This window comes from Microcaecilia unicolor, chromosome 1 (assembly GCF_901765095.1).
Source record: "Microcaecilia unicolor chromosome 1, aMicUni1.1, whole genome shotgun sequence".
In the NCBI taxonomy this organism is placed as follows: Eukaryota; Metazoa; Chordata; class Amphibia; order Gymnophiona; family Siphonopidae; genus Microcaecilia; species Microcaecilia unicolor.
Genome location: NC_044031.1, coordinates 530998910 through 531020311, shown reverse-complemented (window position 1 = coordinate 531020311; position 21402 = coordinate 530998910). Strand labels below are relative to the sequence as shown.

At 41.9% G+C, this 21402-nt stretch overlaps 1 protein-coding gene across 1 annotated transcript in view; it reads right to left on the bottom strand.

Moving 5' to 3' along the window:
- The window catches only part of ATP6V0D2 (ATPase H+ transporting V0 subunit d2), a 75013-nt gene that overhangs the window by 37564 nt on the left and 16047 nt on the right, over positions 1-21402 (bottom strand). Inside the window, exons 2-5 of the mRNA XM_030216160.1 lie at positions 17609-17780; positions 8086-8264; positions 5806-5885; positions 3785-3862 (exon numbers count right to left, since the gene is read on the bottom strand). Of these exons, the coding sequence (XP_030072020.1) occupies positions 3785-3862; positions 5806-5885; positions 8086-8264; positions 17609-17780 (509 nt within the window). The remainder of the gene's footprint in view (positions 1-3784; positions 3863-5805; positions 5886-8085; positions 8265-17608; positions 17781-21402) is intronic.

Genomic DNA, 21402 nt, shown 5'->3' with positions numbered 1-21402 from the left:
TTCATACTTAAACCTCCATTACCCTGCGTGTTCTGGTCTCAAGTATAAAACCACATACGCTTCCACCTTTTCCTATATCAGCACTCATTTGTGGAGTGCATTGCCTAAATCTGTAAAAACGGTTCAAGATCATCTGACTTTCAGGAAGTCTCTCAAGACCTACTTATTTGGGCAAGCTTACCCTACAGATCCCGTCCTGCCTCCATGATTCCTGGACTCCAACTCCTATAAAGACCTTGTGAACTTAACTACTTTCTCGTAGCCCTGTACCTTTATGCCACCCATATCACTTTCAATTTGTTGTACTACACTGTTTACTAAATGTTGTAAGCCACATTGAGCCTGCCAGCGGTGGGAAACTGTGGGGTATAAATGATATAAATAAATAAATAAATGCTGTTCTCTTTCTATATGTGGTTTCTTCAAAAATGGCTGCTCCCACAGTACACAAGTGGTGTCCTTTTACTTATTTTACAAAAATCTCAATTTATTTATTTAGATTTTGCTCACACCTTTTTCAGTAGTAGCTCAAGGTGAGTTACATTCAGGTACACTGGATATTTTCTGTGTCCCAGGAGGGCTCACAATCTAAGTTTGGCAGAGCCTTTTGTAAAATGCTGCAGGAATGTGAATGCTTGACCTGGACTTCCCACTTTCTACATTGAGTCGCTGAGCAAAATGGTGCTTACCTCTCTGATCCTCTCCTACTATCAATAAAATATTAAGGTGATCCCCCTGAGCCTTGTCCCTTCAATAGAAACCTGGCACTACCACCCTGGACCCATGTTCACCTTTCCCCCTTGGTGCTTCCCAACTATTACAGGTTGTCCAGTGGTGGGTAGGAGCACTTCCCAGGTTCTCCTGTCCCGATGGCTCTGTTTTCTAGCAGTGTGAAAAATGAGAATGGCTGCATCTTAGAAGTATATCACCATATACTGCTGGGGTAGGCGTGCCATTTAAAAAAATGCATTTTCAGGGCAGGAATGCCTTTAGAGCACTCCTGCTACCCCCGCCCCCCACTTTGAACTATCTATAATATTTGATAATTGCTAGGGGAGGGGAAGAAATAGGGTGTTGCACCAAAGTTTTTATAGAAGCGGTAGGGTTAAGGGGGACATGTTAGAATTTATTCACAGAGGGAGACAGCCAAGCATTTGCTATACTATTACATTTAGAGGACTAAGATGGTGGATGAGTAAGGATGGGGGGGGGGGGGGGGAAGCTATTTCTTTTTTTTATCTCTGACCCCTGTAACTTCATCCCTGGAAACATTGTCTTGTGTGTTAATGGGCTGATGCTTCTCAGGGAAAGTGAACAACTTCTCTGGAGGTGTTGTCAATGTTCTACAAATATTGCAGCTTGAAATGTTTCGTGCAAGTTGAATTATTGGGGTGGGGGTAGGGTGGAGGGAGGAAGGGGAGAGGAGATGCTGGGCACCTGGAGGAGATAGGGAAGGGAAGGGGAAATCCTGGACATGGGGAAACAATTAAGTGAAAGAAGAGAGATATTGGACATGGGAGACAAGGTCAGGAAGAGACAGGAAGAAGCTGGATGGGGATAGGAAAGGCAAGGGAAGATGCTGGCCTATTGGGGGGGGGGGGGGGGGGGGTAGGGCCTTGAGCTGTGCTCAAGGTTCACTTGGAGTATCATATAGCAATGGACTGTCCCTGCCCATGAAATTTACATCCTGATATATCAATGAAAAATGATGTAATAATGGTAAAAACATTTCTTCCCTGTAGACCTAGATATATCTGTATAGGAGCATTGATGTGCATTTCTGAGTCTGGGCATATGTGAACATGGTCATGTGCTTTCAATGATCACTTGGAACACAGAGTGACTTTTTGATGCTATGTTATACCAAGGATTTCTATCCCACCCCACCATATTCCATCATTCAGGATCAAAGCGGGTTATATACATTTATAATACATACATAACATACATTATCCTAATGCCAAAAATGTTTCAAAAAGCCATGCCTTGACTCTTCTGAAAAGCTGCATAAGAAAAGCAAATTTCTAATGGTAATAAATTCCAAGCTTCAATCACACAATAAACAGTAACTTCTTTGATGCACCCATTTATACTTATACCCTTAATTGATGGAAAAGATAACAATAATCCAGCATAATACAATTTCCAATGTGTCTACCCAATATTCTAATTAAACTAGGAAAATTCTCAGACACATCTCCATGCAAAATCTTAAAAGTCAGACAGCACAACTTAAACTTAAGACATAGAACCACAGGAAGTCAGTGTAGATCCACAATCAAAAGTAACAATCATATCTTGAGCCCTGACATATCAATCTTGCAGCTGTGTTTTGTACCAACCAAAGCTTCCTCATAAGTTTTCAGAATAAAGGGAGTTGCAGTAATCCAACAGGGACAAAACAGTAGATTGGACAAGCACTCTAAAATGTTGCTGAAAAAAAAGGAGAGCGAACTAAGTGCAATTGTCTCAATTTAAAAAATAATTTTTGCACTACAGAATTAACCTGTTTTTCAAAATTCAATGAAGAATCCAGAAAAACACCCAGCATTTTAGAGGTTGTATCAGTGTTAAAGGACACACCATCAACCATTCAAACAGAAGTTGGCATAAGTTTTTTTTTCTGTAAACCAAACCATAACAATTTGGCCTTCTCTGTGTTAAGTTTAAGCCAATATGTCAAAGACCATTGTCAAACCTGTTCAACAACCCCAGACAATTTAGTATGAAACAAGTCCATCACTGGATTGACAGGAATCAACAAAAATATATAATCAGCATAGGAAAAAATCCATTGTTCAGTGCCCAATAAAATCACACTCAGTGTACTCATATATATTGTAAAATAAGGGAGAAACAGGAGAGCTCTGTAGTACACTGCATGGAGGTATCCAGTGCTCAGAAAAAGACCCTTCTTTCAACACTCTATGGGCTAGATTCTATATATGGTGCCCAAAAAATCGGCACAGAAAAAGCACTATTCTATAAGCCAGGCTTAAAGTTAGGCATGGGTCATAGAATAGTGCTTATGCCTGAGAATCAAGCCTAACTTTAGGTATGGCCATTTGCACTAACTGAAATATTGTGCAAATGTACGCGCCTACATTAGGCATGTATCCCCGCCATTTTATAACAACATGCATTAATTTTAGGAACGCCCCCATTATGCCCATGACTCCCATTTCCACGCCTTTTTTTTCAGATTGTGCATACATTTTAGACACAGATCCCACACCTAAATTTACACATGTAAATGTCAAATCTAATTAGTGCCAATAATTGCTTGTTAAAAAGACAATTATTGGTGCTAATTAGTTAATTACATTGCATATACAAATTGGGCACGCCCAAATTTGTGTGCAATATTTGGTGACTTATATAAGAATTAGGGGGTATATCATCTATTTCTCAAAAATTCCTTAAACCATGGTAAAACCACACCAGAAATTCCTACTTCTGATAACCTATATAGTAAAAGATCATGGTTAATGGTGTCAAATGGCGTTGAAACATCAAATTGTAACAGTAGCATTTGACCACCTTTACTCAACTCTCTTCTCACTTGTGAGACCAACTCAATCAACAGGGTTTCCATACTATAAAAGGTTCTAAAACCATGTTGAGAAGATAATACAACATTTGAGTCAGCAATAAAATACCTCAATTGGGAGGCCACTAAAAATTCAATCAATTTCGCCAGAAAAGATATACCTGTAACTGGTCTAAACTAGATGTTAATTATTCCCGTTGCTGTTTTCCCTGACCCCCTCCCCCCACCTCTTACCTCAAGAATAGGGCACATTATTTCCTCTGTAGTACCTCCTTGATTTTTACAGAATTTGTAGAATGCTTCCAGGTAAGACTAAAATAAGGAAACAAGGGTTATAGATGGATGAATGACAAATGAAAACTATCAGACCCATTTTCAAAGCACATAGACGTACAGAGTTACATATAGAACTGTGTAATTTTGTAAGTCTGTGCTTTGAAAATGAGCACCTATAAGTCCACATGAGTGAATATGGTATTGATAGAGGATTAAAGTGTGAAAAACGAAGGACTCAACATCTCTTCATAAAGGTGGTTAATAAATCCTAACAAATAAATAAATAAATAAATAAATAAATAAATAAATAAATAAATAAATAAATAAAAGTGTTCTTTAAAGGCCACATTATCACCCTTCAAGACATATTGTTCCCTATGGTCAATTGAAAATTAACAATTTGTTAATGTGCACAATTTACTTTCAATGCACTACAGAACAGTTTCCAGAGTGTAATAAGCCATGTTAGTCTGTAGCAGTGAAAATGATAAAGAGACTGGTGGCTCAAGAGGGGCTGCTGGCAGCAATGACCTTTTGAAACTACTGTCTTTGTAGCAACAACCATAGACTCTGCTATGCTGTTGCAAGTACTGTAAGTTGAGCTGCAAGCCATTGACAGGGTCTGCAGCTTGGAGCTCCTTGGCTCAATTTAAAACCTCTAAAAAAACAGAAGTCAGAGTTACAGCGCGCTATTACTGAATTGGCAGAATGGTGCATCTAAAGCTCAACAACACTCTTTGAGTAAGCACTTTGTTCTGCATTGTAGTTTAAATGAATTATAACTCATAGTGATTAATGAGGCCTCTTCTTCAGAGAAACGGGTGTTTGCCAGCAGGACAACCTGCCTTTGAAAATAGTCACAGACCCTTCAAAAGGAAAAGTGTGTATGCTGTGGGGGGAAAAGGGGCAGTGCTGGAAGCCTGGCTGTTGGATGGCAGTACACATGCAGATTTCATTTTGATATAATCATGCCTGCTTTCTAGTACTTTTCTCTTCATACTTTACAAAATATGTGGGGGGAAAGGTCTTCTACAACACTAGCTGGCTGGCAAATTTTGAAGAGGTATGTGAGGGAGCATATAGAAAATTACCAGTTCCCCTTAATAACACTCCACAGAGTCATATTAAATACTGCAATAGAGAGAAGAAAGGGCATAGTTTAGGGAGGGCTGAGCAGGGAGGGTGTGGTCCAGGCAAAGTAAAACTCCTGAGTACAGCTAAACAAGAGGAAGCAAGAGGAAGATAAGAGTAGCCCTCTAGTATATGTCTTTACCTCATATGTGTAAGCAGCAGAAGCTTGATGCAGGTAGGCCAAATTTTATCTTGGAACTTTGTGGAAACTTTAATCCTGGAGGCCAGGTTCAAGGTTAGATTTATTTGATATACCACCATAAAAAGACAAACTATGCAAGTGGTTCACAATAAACTCAAACTACAAAAAAGGAAGATGAAAAGGGGAATGTGCAACAGTAGGTGTGGCAAAGGATGGGATGAGTCATAGGGGCAGCACAAGGGAGGGGCATGGGTGGGGCAAGGGAGGGGCACAGAGAGGGGCAGGGGATCAGGGTTTTCTCTGTCAAAAGGTTGGCAACTCTACTCTGCACCCAACCCTACTCATGCTGCTACAGGGTAACTTCACAGGGAGCATGAAAATGGCAAACTGTTTCATTTCGAATGCCTAGGACAGCTGTATTTGGTGAGAGCACTTAAGGGCTGCAAACAGGTCATGTTTTCAGGGCATCCCTAATGAAGATGCATGAAATAGATTTGCATGTAATACAGTTAGTATGCATCCAAATCTATTTATGTTATTTATTTTTACATTTATATCCTGCTTTAACCATTCATTAGGGATACCCTGATCCTTTGTGACTCTTGAGGACATGAAGTAAATGTCATTGGCTTGGGTTATTCCATTTTCAGTTTCACTAGAATCCTGAAATACAGGAATGAAAATAAAGCTGAAAGAAGCAGTTTACCTTGTACAGTTTGTTGCGCATTATTTCAATGTTCATTTCATCCATATCATTTTCAGAGAGACAATCTTGGAAGAAAGCAGCTGAAACCAAAGATTAGCCCATTATGAGATAAATCCACACATGGGAATGTAGCAGGTTTTTGTGATTGATAGCTAAGTGTTAGTTCTTGTTAGCAACTACAGCAATCAAAGGGAGAGGCCATGGTGGTTAAAAAAATCATTATAATAATCAAGGTAAAATCGTTTAAGGCTATAATAGTAGTTACCAGCCTATGAGGACTCAAATATCTTTACTGTAGGTATCTTAATGTCCATAATCAGGTAGGTTGCTTGTATTACAGACTGATAGAAATCTTCCTGAAACACTGTCACCTATCTGACCCCTGCTGATGGAAACTGGTAGAGAAATCAATTTTATGACTGATATTGCTGTTGAAACTCAGTCATCAATAATGGTGGTCAGATAATATTAACAAGTGGCAGATAAAGATCAGCATGGTCCTTCTTATCCCAAGCCATTTGGAATTCCTCTACTGTTTTTGTCCCAGCCACTTCCACCAAGATGGCATTTCAGGCATCCATCACCCTTTTGGTGAAAAAGTATTCTCTGATGTTACTTACTTAACTCCTTGCAGTTTCATTTCATGTTCTCTCAGCCTTCCCTTTCCTGAGAGACTCTCTAGCTGTCTGCTTCCCCTTCTGCCCCTTGCACTGGATCCCCTATTCATTTGGGACCTGGAGGAATGGGTTCTGCTCTTTCTCCAACTGTTCCTTTCCATGTTCAGGCCAGGTTAGCAGCCTTCAGGCTCCAGTTGGCAAGAGCAGCACGAAAAAATGATGGAATTCTCTGCCATACTCTCTATGATTTATTAAGAACCTGCAACTATTTAAGAAAACTTTAAAGACTGTCCAGCTGATTTTCAAAGTGATTTAAATGGGCAAGAGCCTCTCCTGCCCACTTAAATCACTTCTTGCTGCCTAAATGGGGATATTCAGCAACACTTAACTGGAGAGTGTAACTGAATATCCCCACAGACCGCCTAACCAAAAAGTAGGGAGGTCAGGGGCAGCACTGGGGGCAGCACTGGGGAAGGATTATATGGGTGTCAGCAATATTCAGTACTAGTACCCTTCACAGCTAAGTAGCCTAATTTAGAACAGCTCAAAAACTGTTCTAAATTAGGCTACTTAGCTATGTGGGTGCTGGCACTGAATATTGGGCTGGCACCCTCAAAACTATATTTACTTTCTAAAGCCCCCCTGATCCCCCTCCCGGCCTCCCTCCTGGACTCTCAAATAACCTTCCTCTCCCTCCCAGGCCGCAATGTTCCAAGCCTCTCCAATCTCCCCTGAACGAGGCCCCCCCCTGTCTAGGTAGGTCCCCTGTCTCACTGGTGATCCAGTGGTAGGTTATTGGGGGCAGGAATGTAGCCCCCTCACTCCTGGCTTTTGCAGCTCCTCTGTAGCTCGCTGTACTTCATGTAGTACTGTGAGTTGCCACGAGAGGCCGCAGCAGCCATTTTGAAGTGGAGTCACAAGGGACAGGAACAAGGGAGCTGTGCTCCTGCCCCCAACTACCCCCCACTGGATGGGGAGACAGGTAGGCCTGGGGGCCTACCTAGACATCAGAGGGGTAGGAGGGGGCTCATTTGGGGAAGAGGAGGAACTTAGAGTGTCACAACCTGGAGGTAGGAGTGAGGGGGCTATTTGAGAAGCTGGGAAGAGGATTGGGAAGGTTTTAAAAAGTAAAAATAGTTATGTGGGTGCTGGCCCTATAATCAGCCAGGACCTGCATAACTTTATTATGTGGGCTCCGGCTGAATATTGGCTAGGACCTGCATAAGCTCCAGTGGCCAGGGCTACCCAAATTAGCCCTGGATATTCAGTGCCGGTGCCCACACATGGCCGAGCACTGAATATCCAGGACAACTATTGGTCAGGGTTTAACATTGACCATCACTGGCTGAATATCGGGGGGGGGGGGGGGTGTTGTTTCAGAAATTTTTTGGTGTGAACTCAGACAGTACTTGAAATGTGATAAATTGTACTGCTTAGTGAGATAGTTGATATTATTTGAGATGAAAGAAATGTTTTAAATGTAATCCATGTATACTAATTTGGTGTCATGATGTATGTTTGTATATTTTTTTTATTTGAAGATGTAATTTTTTAATTTTATTTTATGTTTTCCATATGTTTTTTATAAATAAATAATGGAAACACACATCTATGAACAATGCATAGTGTCATCTGCAAACATATAGTTAAGAAATGTTCATACCTAGGGGTGTGTCAACCAAAATCGCATTGTATAGTTCTGCGGCACTTTGAGCAATGTTGACTGCTTCCATCTGGTCGAAACTTCCCAGGGGGTGACATTTTGGAACAAGTTCTGCTATAGGTCGTTGATGCAAGGTCCCAGTGATCAGCAGAATAACATTGTCAATCATGTAACTGTACCTGCGTTGGAGAAACAAGATTATGCAAATTTATTTATAAAATATTTCTCTACTGCTACAGCTAAGCAGTTCACAATAAAACATACACAATAAAATCATACACAACAAAGTCATCTTACATCAATCAAGAAACAGAACAAAGCCTTCGCGGGAAGAAGAGGACCTCGGCTGGTGGGGATTGGGGTCCCCCGCCAGCAAAGGTAGCCCACGGTGATGGCGGTGGCGGCGGAGGGTTGGCAGTGGGAGGGGGGGTCGAGAGGGTCATCGGCAGGGGGATCCAGGGCCAAATCTATGGGGCCCAGGCTCCCGTAGCCCCACGTAGCTACACCACTGCCCTGAAGGGTAGACTGGCATTTGAGTACTGGCACCTTTTTCGCTAGAAAAAATGTACTGCTCCAACCTCAACCCCAACCCCAACCTCTAAAACTGCTACTGCTATGTTGGGCAAAATACTGTTTGGGCCATGGCCCTAATGACCCACCCCTTTTAATTGCTTATACTCATGTAAATCACTATTTATCTAGGTAAAGTTGCCTTCTTACTGGCCTCCAAACATTACTACTATCTATGTATCAGGACCAGCCTTACCATTAGGTGGACTAGGCGCCTGCCTGAGACAACACAAATGTGGCAGCTGTGCCAATTCCTGCTTCAGTATAGCAGTTCACTCCAGCCCTAAAGCAAGTTCAAGCCATTTGCATTTCACCTCACCAAACAGAAAATTCAAAAGAGGCAGGATGTGGCAGGCTTTGAGCATTGTGTCGGCTCAAGGTCTAGAATTGATTGATTAGCTTTGCATTAGTTTTGTGAAGCGCTGCGTACAACTGGTAGCGCTATAGAAATGATTTGTAGTAGTAGTAGTTTTGGCCTGGTGGAGGGAAGCAGCAATAGTGCAGCTTCAGCACCACTCGGGTGAGAACAGATGAGGGAAGATGCTGGACATTGGGAAGGGGGGAGAGGATATGGAGGACAGGAAAGGGAGGAACCAATGCTAGATACTTGGAAGGGGTAGGGAGGGGGAGAATTTGGACATCTGGTGAGTAGATAAGGGAAGGGAAGATACTGGAATATGGAAGGGTGGGGAAGGAGATATATTGGACATCTGGGGGAAAGGGTATGGAAGAGAAGGGGAGATGATGGATATGAGGAGATAAGGACTTGTGTCACCCAAGGGAAGGGTGTATGGCTGAAGGTTCATCTAGGGCTTTGACCTTCAATTCTACTCCTAGATGGTCACCAATAGGTTAGATTATTAGGACATACCTGATGAATATGCCTGGAGATTTGCATGCCTATTACTTTCATTGTATGTAAATCTTCCTAATGCATAATCATTAGGAATACCCTAAAAATCTAGGCTGTTGATGGCCCTCTGACTGGTAGTGAATATCACTGGCTTAGGACTTTGGATATCCTTGGATGAGTACAGTATGACAAAAATGACTCCATGAATATCATATCAATGGACACTCAATACCAGGGCTATAGCAAGTAGAGGAGTGGCCTAGTGGTTAGAGCACCAGTTTGCAATCCAGAGGTGGCCGGTTCAAATCCCACTGTTGCTCCTTGTGATCTTGGGCAAGTCACTTAACCCTCCATTTACTCAGGTACAAACTTAGATTGTGAGCCCTCCTGGGACAGAGAAGCATCTAGTGTATCTGAATGTAACTCACCTTGAGCTACTACTGAAAAAAGTGTGAGCAAAATCTAAATAAATAAATAAATATTCATGTAGGGTATCAGTTGGCATGAAGTCTGTTAGTCCAGTGATGAAAATATGCTTCCATATGGCTGCTGTCATTACTGAGGCATTCTGAGGAACCTACCCCAGTCACTTGGAGGCACCTTCCATCATTGGTCTTGTTCAACACTAGACAACTATATGCTATCTTTTCAAATTAAAGAACTTGACGTGCTCTTTTTAGAGCTGTATTAGTTAGATTTTTCAAAACTTAAGAATATAAGAATAGCCATACTGGGTCAGACCAATGGTCCATCTAGCCCAGTATCCTGTTTCCAATAGTGGCAAAGCCAGGTCACAGTTATCTGGCAGAAACTCAGTTAGTAGCAACATTCCATGCTACCAATCCTAGGGCAAACAGTGGCTTCCCCCATGTCCATCTCAATAACAGACTATGAACTTTTCCTCCAGGAACTTGTCCAAAACTTTTTAAAACTCAGATACACTAACTGCTGTTTCCACATCCTCCAGCAGCGAGTTCCAGAGCTTAACTATTCTTTGAGTGAAAAAATATTTCCTCCTATTTGTTTTAAAAACATTTCCATGTAATTTCATTGTGTCCCCTGTTCTTTGTACTTTTTGAAAGAGTGAAAAATCGATTCACTTTTACCTGTTCTATACCATTCAGGATTTTATAGACCTCAATCATATCCCCACTCAACCATCTCTTTTGCAAGCTGAACAGCCCTAAACTCTTTAGCCTTTCCTCATATGAGAGGAGTTCCATTCTCTTTATCATTTTGGTCGCTCTTCTTTGAACCTTTTCTAATTCAGCAATATCTGTTTTGAGATACATTGACCAGAATTGAACGCAATACTTAGGGTGAGGTCGCACCATGGAGTGATACAAAGGCATTATAATATTCTTTGTCTTATTTTGCATTCCTTTCCTAATAATTCCTAGCATCCTGTTTGCTTTTTTGGCTGCTGCCGCACACCAGGCAGATGATCTTAGCATATTGTCTACAGTGATACCTAGATCTTTTTCTTGAGTGCTGACTCTAAAGGTGGTCCCTAGCATCACTCTATTATATCCTTTTGTGACCACATTTCAACTTCCAGGGTGGAGATACTGGAAGCAACTAGTTCACCTGCTCTGGAGTGCCATAGTGAAGAGGGTTCACTTACAAGCGATGATTGACATGTGGGACCCATGGCAGAAGAGAAAAGCTGCCAGGCAGTGGCGTAGCTAGGTGGAGCACCAGCGGAGCGGCCGTTCCCCCAAACGGAGTTCTGCTGGCGCCAGCACCTATTTTTTTTCGTCCTGTTGCAGTGAAAATGTGTGCCGGCACCGGCAGAAGTCCACTCTCGCTCCCCCCGCGCAGTCAACTTGCCTCATCCTGGCTCCACTTCTGCTGCCAGGGTAGAGACAGCTTGGTGTGGGATTGTCAGCAGAGTGGCTGTTTCTCTTGCTTTGTTCTGACTCAGGCTGGAAATGGGGCCCCACCTGGCATGACTGATTGGTTCTTGTGAGCAATATGAACCAATCAGCTGCAAGAGGGAAAACAAGGAGCTTTGTATTCAGATTTTCATAATGCATTTGACAAAGTATCTCATGAATGACTCTTGAGAAAATTAAAAAGTAATGGGATTGGAGGCAGTGTCCTATTGTGGATTACGAACTGGCTAAAAGAAAACAGAGAATAGGGGTTAAATGGTCAACATTCTCAATGGAGAAGGGTAAATAGCGGGTTCCCTAGGGATCTGTGCTGGGAAAGCTCCTTTTAAAGATATTTATAAATGATCTGGACACAGGAATAACCAATTAGGTGATCGAATTTGCTGACAATGCAAAGGTATTCAACGTCAAATCACAAGAGGATTGTGAGAAGTTGCAAGAGAACCTTATGAAACTGAGAGACTGGGCATCTAAATGACAGATAAAATTTAATGTTAGCAATTGTGAAGCGATTCATGTAGGGAAGAGCAATCCAAACATAGTGTAAACAAGAATAACGGGGAAGACTGAATGAGCCAATTGAACCTTTTCTGCTCTCATCCACTGTGCTATTTTGTTACAATAGTGCAATGTGCCCGTTCAGTATTTTGGTGTTGTACATCATCTTCCCTTTTTCTTAGCTCCCTTGGTATCCAGGATTTCCCTTCCATGCCTTGCACCATGCTCATCATCTGCATCTTCCCTTTCCCTCATGGACCTGCTTCCTCTCCAGCCTACCTCTGCCTGGGCCATCGTGCAGCAAAAAAAAAGCAGTGCATGCAGCATGGAGCCCTTGAGCACATGCATGCACGTAAGGACTGCTGCTTCTCACTCCAATGTAAATGTCCTGTTCAGGGGGCAGGATGTGACAAGCTTTGCATGCAAGCATGTGCTTAAAGGCTCTACACCACGCCAACAGCTTTTCAGTGCCACTTAGCTGTTCTGCTGCCCTGCCACCCCTAAATTGTGTGACCCAAGGCAGAGTCTAGTCCATTTAGCAGTAGGAATGTTCCTGGATGAGAATAATAGAAATGGTGTTTTGTGTGTGTGTGTGTGTGTGTGTGTATATATGTGAGGAGGTGACAGAGCAGCCTAGTTATTCAGATTATTTTGGCCAGTCCTGATTTAGAATTTTCTTCCCAAAGCACTGTGGGATTTGTAGTGCCTGATCCCATCCATAGAAATCAGTGCTGCAAGTCCAATAATGCTCCAGGATGGGATGGTCAGAAATCAAGGACTGTCCTAAAAATCTCCAGCCTGGAACTGGGTGACGTGGCATCTCTGGGGTGAGGAAGGATAGATGCAAAGGAAGGTTAGAAAACTTGTTTTAGACATCATAAGGGCACTCTGTTCTTCTACACAAGATCTTAAAAATAGTGGAAGCAGGTAAGTAGGTAGTGCTCTCCAAAATTTTAAATGCTATGTATTCTCAGGATGGATAAAAATCAGAATAAAATGGGATTCTTTTATCTATCTGTTTGATAATTTACATTGTTTGCCTTGGCACTGGGCTTCTGCAAAAGAGAATAGCCTTAGACACATCACTGGCTCTGAAATCACTCCACTAGATGTCATTATTCCTCCAGTAATGCAGCTGAAGAATCAGTCAGAAATTATTTATTTGTGACATTTATATCCCATATTATCCCAAACAAGTTTGAGTTCAATGTGTCTTACAGTAAACGGTATAGGATACATAACAAAGAATAATGCATAAGAAAGTAATTTGTTGTAAGAATCCAATTTTACAATACAATATCATAACCATACTGGGATAACTATGGGTGTTTAACATTTAGAAAATCTATTATGAATGAGAAATTATACATGAATCAAAGAGAAGGTTAATTGTAAATATAGTAATAACCAATTCAGGTAATAATTAGTTGTTTGAGATATGGTTGTTCTTTGTGAGGGTTTGTTTGAATAGGGACGAATTATGGAATTATGGGTCATCATCACTATTAATTTCTCTTTATTTCCACAGTTTGTAAGTGCAGTGTGATGATTACAACAGCAGCAGCACATACAACCAATTCCACAGTCCATTGAGAAGAAACTCAGAACTTCTAGTAACTGATTATATAGTGTGTACAAGTGCTATAATTTCAGCCAATTACTTATTCTACTTCCCTAGATGAAAGAGCACTAGTTTTATTTAAAAAAAAATATTCTTTGCTATCTGCATAATCACTGAAAAATGCTCTGAGTAAACTATCATTGCTATGCAAAATGTATTTTTAATTCTTAAAATTCAGCAGTAAAGTCTCTAAATTCCAATGACTGCATTAAGGATAAAGAAATGTCTTGATGATTCTAATATATAAGATATGTAGAGACCCCAATGGTAAAACAGAGTAGAGATGGACAAATGACCTTCCAAAAAAACAAGTGTCACACTTGGAAGCAGACATCATATGAGGTTTATTGGTGGCATCAACATTATCAGGATTTTACATCAGGGGCATATCTGCGTGGGGCCACAGGGGCCTGGGCCCCCACAGATTTCGCCCTGGACCCCCTACCGCCGTCAACCCTCCCCCGCTGCCGTTGCTTACTTTTGCTGGCGGGGGACCCCAACCCCCGCCAGCCGAGGTCCGCTTCCACCTGCCGCTGCCTTTAAAAATATTTCTTCAGCTGGCGGGGGACCCCAACCCCCGCCAGCCGACCTGAGGTCTTTAAAGTTCTTCTTCGTCCTCCGTGGCCATACTGTTGTTGATAGCTGTTGAATCCAGTTTGGAGTCCGCACGTACAACGTGCTGTGACGTCAGACTCCGAACTGGATTCAACAGCTATCAACAACAGCATGGCCACGAAGAAGAACTTTAAAGATCTCAGGTCGGCTGGCGGGGGTTGGGGTCCCCCGCCAGCTGAAGAAATCAGAATCGACCAAGTCTAAGGATGACCACATCTAGGGATGACCTAAATGTCAAGATTTGGGCATCCCCAACCGTATTATCAAAATGAAAGATGGACACCCATCTTTTTTCGATAATACGTGTTTCCTTGCCCCTTCGCCGGGACGTCCTGCGAGGACGTCCTCAGGAAACTTGGGCGCCCCTTTCGATTATGCCCATCTATATCTTGTTAAAGACATAAAGTCTTGGAGCAGTTCAGAGGACGGTAACAAAAATGTTATGGGGTTTGTGCCAAAAGACATATGAGAAGAGATTTGAAGACCTGAATATGTATACAATAGAGGAGAGGAGGGATAGGGAAGATATGATACAGATGTTTAAATATAAGTATTTTTCAGAAATGGAGAAGCAGTAATTTGAGTTTGCAGGGTGGCAGACTTAGGAGTAACATCAAGAACTACTTTTTCATGGAGATGATGTTGGTTGTCTAGGATGCCCAAAACTTAAATGACCTCATGGCTGTTGATGTGTTATGAAGGGCTGGAGTAGTACTTAGTCAGCAACTCCAGTACTGAGAAAGAAAAGCCAGTGCTGGACAGATTTTTACAGGTTGTGTCCCATGGGCTGGGGTGGGCTTCAATGTCATCTTCAGTAGCAGGAAAGTAGGCCCACTGCCGGGCAGAGATGGTGGGCATAAAAACAATTCAAAAATTCATGGGATAAACACAGAGGATTCCTATTTAAAAAGAGGATGGAATTAGAGCAAAACTTATATGACTTTCACAGTCTAAAAAGGACATAGAGAGGTGAATTCTATATATGATGCCAAAAAAAATCAGCACTGAAAAAAATGCACTTAGCGCTATTCTATAAACTTCACCTAAAGCACCTGTTCTCATGACTAAAATTTAGGCGTGACCATTTACGCCAACTAAAAACTGGTATAAATGCCCGCACCTAACTTAGGCACAGATCGAGCATATTCTATAACAGTGCATGTAATTTTTAGGAACACCATTGACCAGCCCATGCCCCTCCTATGGCCATGCCCCCTTTTGAGATCCACACGTTAGAATTTATACGCTCTACTTTACAGAATACACTTAGAAATTCTAATTAGTGTCAATTAGTGCTGATAATTGCTTGCTAGTGGCCAATTATTGGCACCGATTAGCTTATTAACCAATTAAATTGTGCGTGCAATTTGGCCACACTGCCAAATTTGCTCTTGCAACTTTAGGCACCATATATAGAATCTGGGGAAGAGAGTGTAATCTGCATGAAGTGGGGGGTACAACTTTGGCTGCATTGTTGGGCAGACTGGATGGATCATACAAGTCTTATCTGTCATCATATTCCATGTTGCTTTGGTATGCTCCCTTATTTTGTCTGCTGAGCCCACCCAAAACCCACTACCCCAACTATATACTACTGCAGTAGCCCTTATGGGTGAAGGGGACAGCTATATGTGGGTACAGTGGGTTTCTGGTGAGTTTTGGAGGGCTCACAGTTTCCATAACAAATGTGACAGTTAGAGGGAGATAGTGATCTGGGTCCCCCAAGCCATGGTGCACTGCACTACTCCAGGGGCCTGCATGCTGCTCTAATAGACCTGGCTCTAACATCTGAGGCTGTCATAGAGGCTGGGAAGTCATATTTTTATTCACATATTTGGGGGGTGGGAGGGGGTCAGTGACCACTGGGGGGGTATTGGGTGGGTCACCCCGATTCCCTCCAGTGGTCATCTGGTCATTTAGGGTACCCTTTTGTGCTTTATTCATTATAAAAACAGGTCTAGCTCGAAAAGTCTTAATTTTAGTCCTGGACGATTTTGTTTTGTTCCATTATGGCTGTAAAATGCCCAAATCCTGCCATTAACACCCCCCTGACACGCCCCCTTTTGTTTTGAACGCACTTCTGATGAACTTCATAGAAAAACCTCTAAAAATTGGTTTTGAAAATATTGATTTACATGTTTTTGTGAGAAAAACATCCAAATGCTGCTTTATGCTACTTACAGGCTTATTTTCAAAAGAGAAGGGCGCCCATCTTTCGACACAAATCACAAGATGGGCGTTCTTTTCACAGGGTCGCCCAAATCGGCATAATCAAAAGCCGATTTTGTGCGTCCTCAACTGCTTTCCGTCGTGGGGGACGACCAAAGTTCACGAGGCATGTCAGAGGTGTAGCGAAGGTGTGACTGGGGCGTGCCTAACACATGGGTGTCCTCGACCCATAATGGAAAAAAGAAGGGTGTCCCTGATGAACACTTGGACGACTTTACCTGATCTTTTTTTTCTTACGACCAAGCCACACAAATGTGCCCTAAATGACCAGTTGACCACCAGAGAGCATTAGGGCTGACCTCCCCTTACTCCCCCAGAGGTCAATAACCCCCTCCCACCCTCAAAAAATTAAAAAAATATATTTTTTCTAGCCTCTACACCAGCCTCAAATATCATACCCAGCTCCATGACAGCAGTATGCAGGTCCCTGGAGCAGTTTTAGTGGGTACTGCAGTGCACTTCAGGCATGCAGACCCAGGCCCATCCCCCCCTACCTGATACACCTGTGGTGGTAAATGTGAGCCCTTCAAAACGCACCAGAAACCCACTGTACCCACATCTAGATGCCCCCTTCACCCATAAGGGCTATGGTAGTGGTGTACAGTTGTGGGGCATGGGTTTTGGGGGGGTTTGGGGGACTGAGCACACAAGGTAAGGGAGCTATGCACCTGGGAGCAATTTCTGAAGTCCATTGCAGTGCCCCCTAGGGTGCCCGGTTGGTGTCTTGACATGTCAGGGGGACCAGTGCATTACGAATGCTGGCTCCTCCTATAACCAAAGGGCTTGGATTTGGTCATTTCTGAGATGGGCGTCCTCGGTTTCCATTATTGCCAAAAATTGGGGACGACTATCTCTAAGGATGCCCATCTCTAAGGTCGACCTAAATTTTGCGATTTGGGCGTCCCCGACCGTATTATCAAAACGAAAGATGGATGCCCATCTTGTTTCGATAATACGGGTTTCCCCGGCCCTTCGCGGGACGTCCTGTGAGGATGTCCTCAGGAAAACCTGGGTGCCCTTTTTGATTATGCACCTCTTACTCTTTCGAAAATGATGTCCTTTTCTCCGAGATGGTCACAATTTTGTACATTCCATAAAACTTCTAGAAATAACAGTTGCTTGCTGATTGTTTTCTCAAACACTGTCACTCTTACTAGCAGTTGTACTGGGTATGCCATAGTAAACTACTATCATTTAATCTGGATCCAAGCTTTTAATTTTAGCATTTACAAAACCGCTTACGTGATAAAATTCAGAAACGTGGCAAGTGGCTCAAAGGAGTGATTCCTGAAGTAATGAAATTCTGTCAACAGCTTTTCCTTCAGCTTGTCATCAATGGTGGAGACAGTGAGAGGTCCTGTTTCATTTGCTAAGAAGCTTCCATAATCTGTAGATTGTAGATGCAACTTCAAGTCTGAAATAAAAAGAAAAATGATAGTCAAAATGACTCATAAAATTCTCAGTTCACACAATCAAAGACATCATCTTGACTTAAACAGCTGGGAAGGTTTCTTGTGAAAGGAGAAGAATGATTTTATGTGTTTGGTGGATTGGTGGGTGGGATAGGATCAGATATGGTTGGAGTGGGGTAGGGGTGGTTGATAGTATGGGTGAGGTAGTAGTTTATTACTTTTTTAGAGGTTGCCTAGTAACTTGAGACCTGCTTTCAACTTATGACTGGAAAGGAATGTAATCAAGTGAAAATAAATAAAAGTTGACAAAGCTAGAAATACAATCCAAGCATTATTGCTTCTGAGCTTTACAAGTGATAGAATACATCCAGTCACCACAAAACTATGGGGACCTTTTATTAAAGTGCACAGAAGTCTGGGCTTAATGCATTCTAACGCTAAGCCCAGATTTAATGTTGCACTTTTTAGGACTTTTTATTTTAATTGTTATTCATTTCATTCATTCATTTGTTACATTTGTATCCCACATTTTCCCACCTATTTGCAGGCTCAACGTGGTTTACATTGTACCAGAGATGTGTTTGCTGACTCCGATATGAACAATACATAGTGAGTAGGGGTAAGGTAAAGTTCATGTGGCACAGTCACATTAGGGAATCATATGGCAGTAGAGTTGTGTTGGATCCATAGCGTACTTCAGTTCCTTGTGTTGCTGAGATCAGGCAACAGGTTGTGAACTCATATTTAGGAGGTGTAAAGTGCTCCCATGTTAATTCTGTGGTGCTCATTTTCAAAGCACTTAGACGTCTTAAAATGCCCCCAAAATGTTATAGATATAGATATACATACACACACATAGATTTTCTCTTTATCCTGTTTACTACTTATTTGCCTTTATATATATTTTTTTTTCATTTTCATGTTCATTTTGGTTTCAATGTATAACATGATGTTCTGTTGATATTAATAGACCCCTGAGGAAAGCTTTTTATGCTGAAACACGGCCCATGTTGGGTCAGAATTGTTTACACCTTTGGCAGGTCAAGATTGTACACATACAGTTGGAGAATATAGAGTGCTCAAAGAGTTTTCAGAAGCTTGGACTTCATTTTTGCCTGATATGCTTGGAACATCTTTCTTCCACCCTTTTTGTTTTCTTTTGTTCTGGATAATGCCATCATAATAGATTGTTGACAACACTGTCATTATTATAGTGTTCCCTCTATGCTGTATGATTCTGTTTTAAAAAGCCCTGATATAGGTATTCTTTGAGAGGGGGCGGTATTACAACTATATAGTACTCAATTAACTTTCTATCAGAGGTCTGAAATGTCTTGTGTTTTAAAATTCATGTTACAAGACATAAACAATATTAATTTATTACTATTTAGATAATAATTTTCTTATATTTGTGCCTTGTTATGATGCAATTTTTAATCAAGAGCTCCTGTTGCATGAGATTGCTTGCAAATTTGGTTACTGGAAATGTTTGCACAGAGCCTGAAAAGTTTGCACACAAGCCATCAATCCTTAGAAGGAACGTTGGGCACTACATATCATTTCTAAAGTGCTACTAAACATACACAGTACTGTACAGAAAAGCAAGACAGATAGTCCGTGTTCACAGAGCTTACAATCCAGCCAAGATAAACACATATGACAAACAAGAGAGAGCAGGAGAATACAGAGAAGTGTTCAAGATGTAAAAGCAATCTCAAAGTGAATTCATAGTCTGGATATGAATATGGCCAAAGAGGGGATATGATGCATCAACATGGGAAGTCTATTGCAGGTCAGCAGTGCAATAAGGGGTCCTTTTACTAAGGTGCGCCGAAAAGTGGCCTGCGCTGGTGTACACGCGTGTATTGGACACGCGCAGGTTCATTTTTCAGTGCACCTGCAAAAAAGCCGTTTTTTTGGACGAAAATGGACGTGCGGCAAAATGAAAATTGGCGCACATCCATTTTGGGCCTCAGACCTTACCACCACCCATTGACTTAGCAGTAAGGTCGTATGTGTTAACCGGGCCGTAATTGTCAGTGTGCATACAATGCCGATTACTGCCCAGTTAGCACCGTGTGCCAGAAATGTTCCAGGGCACATAGTGGGCGCGCGTACAAAATAAAAGTACCGCCTGGGGCACGTGGTAGCTGGGTGGTAGTTCCAAATTGGCATGCATTAGGTGCACGTAGGCACCTATGTGGCATAGTAAAAGGGCCCCTAAGGTTGAAAGAGTACAATTGGATTTTAATAATGGAGGAGACTTAAATGAGCAGGCTACTGGATTCTAGACATAGGAGCATAATTAATAAGGAATGAGGAGCTGCTCCATTCATGAGGCACAAGAGTAGCTCATCAGCTCAAAAGGGCCTGTGGAAGCCAAGAAAGAAATGAACAGACCACAGACACAGACACAGACATTTGATTAGGTTTATGCTTGTGCACATGAATGGAACCAGAAGATAGTATATTCGGGTGTCAGACTATTACAATTGCACAAGTTAAACAGTAAAGTTATATTGTATAAAGGGAGGTAGAAGAGGACCTTTATAAAGTTTTGACTTTATTGTGTTCTACCTCAGATTAATGCAGTGTTTGATGGCAATAGTACCACTTATACTTGGTAGCAGTGTGATGTATATGTAAGCTTCCCCTACATGGAGTGTCATGGGAGGAGATAGTAAAATATAGTGATGTCATGTAAAAGTATAAAATCACCCTAGGGTGGGAGGGGCTTTGTCTATTTCGCTTTTATTCTCCCAGGGCTTAGCAGACCGAGGAGCTAGGTCCAAAGCACCAAAGTGATCTATAGACAAAGGAAAATGAGGTACTGCTTTGCCACCTCCCCCCACCCCATTCTGAGGAATGGCTGGAAATCATGATTGGAGCTTCAGGATTCCATGAACTGTGGTCTCTCCAGACTCCAGGCCAGAAGGCTTGAAATTAGGAGAATGCACACTAAGGTGTTTGGAAGAAGTTTCTTACCTTCCTTCCTGGGAAGAGCCAGGACTCAAAGGTTTGACCAGTGAGATTATAAAGTGTAGCAGGAAGTTGTTGCTGACTTGGTTAACATGATAGAGAAAAGAGAGACTGGACCCACAACTACTGCCTATCCAATCCCCTACTCCCCCCTCCCCCCAGCACAGTCTATTCCTCAGGAAATGTCAAAGAAAAATATATTTTCCCCAGATTCTATATGTGGTCACACGGTGAGATTTCCTTGAACCTATCGTTAATTTTACAACCTTATTTTGAACAATTGTAACCTTCTATTATTTGAAACTCATATCCCATTCAGCAGGGCATTACAATAGTTAATGTGACTAATAACAAGGGGAGTGAACAAGGATTTGGAGAGCAGTTTTGGTAGATAAATTTCTAACAGAATAAATCATCTTAAACTTAAAGAAGCAGAGCTGGATGTTGCTAGATATTATGTGACTGGAAATTCAAATTCTGGTCTAACAACACACCTAGGGCCTTCACAGTAGGCCCAAAGGGGACCTTAGAACTAGCAATCAAAAGAGGAGTGGAGAAAGCATAAGATGTTTTGACTTTTCAAGGGTCATTTTCAGAATTTCCAAGCTAATCAGCAATCGTTCAGTTTTTTGTTCATTGAAAAGA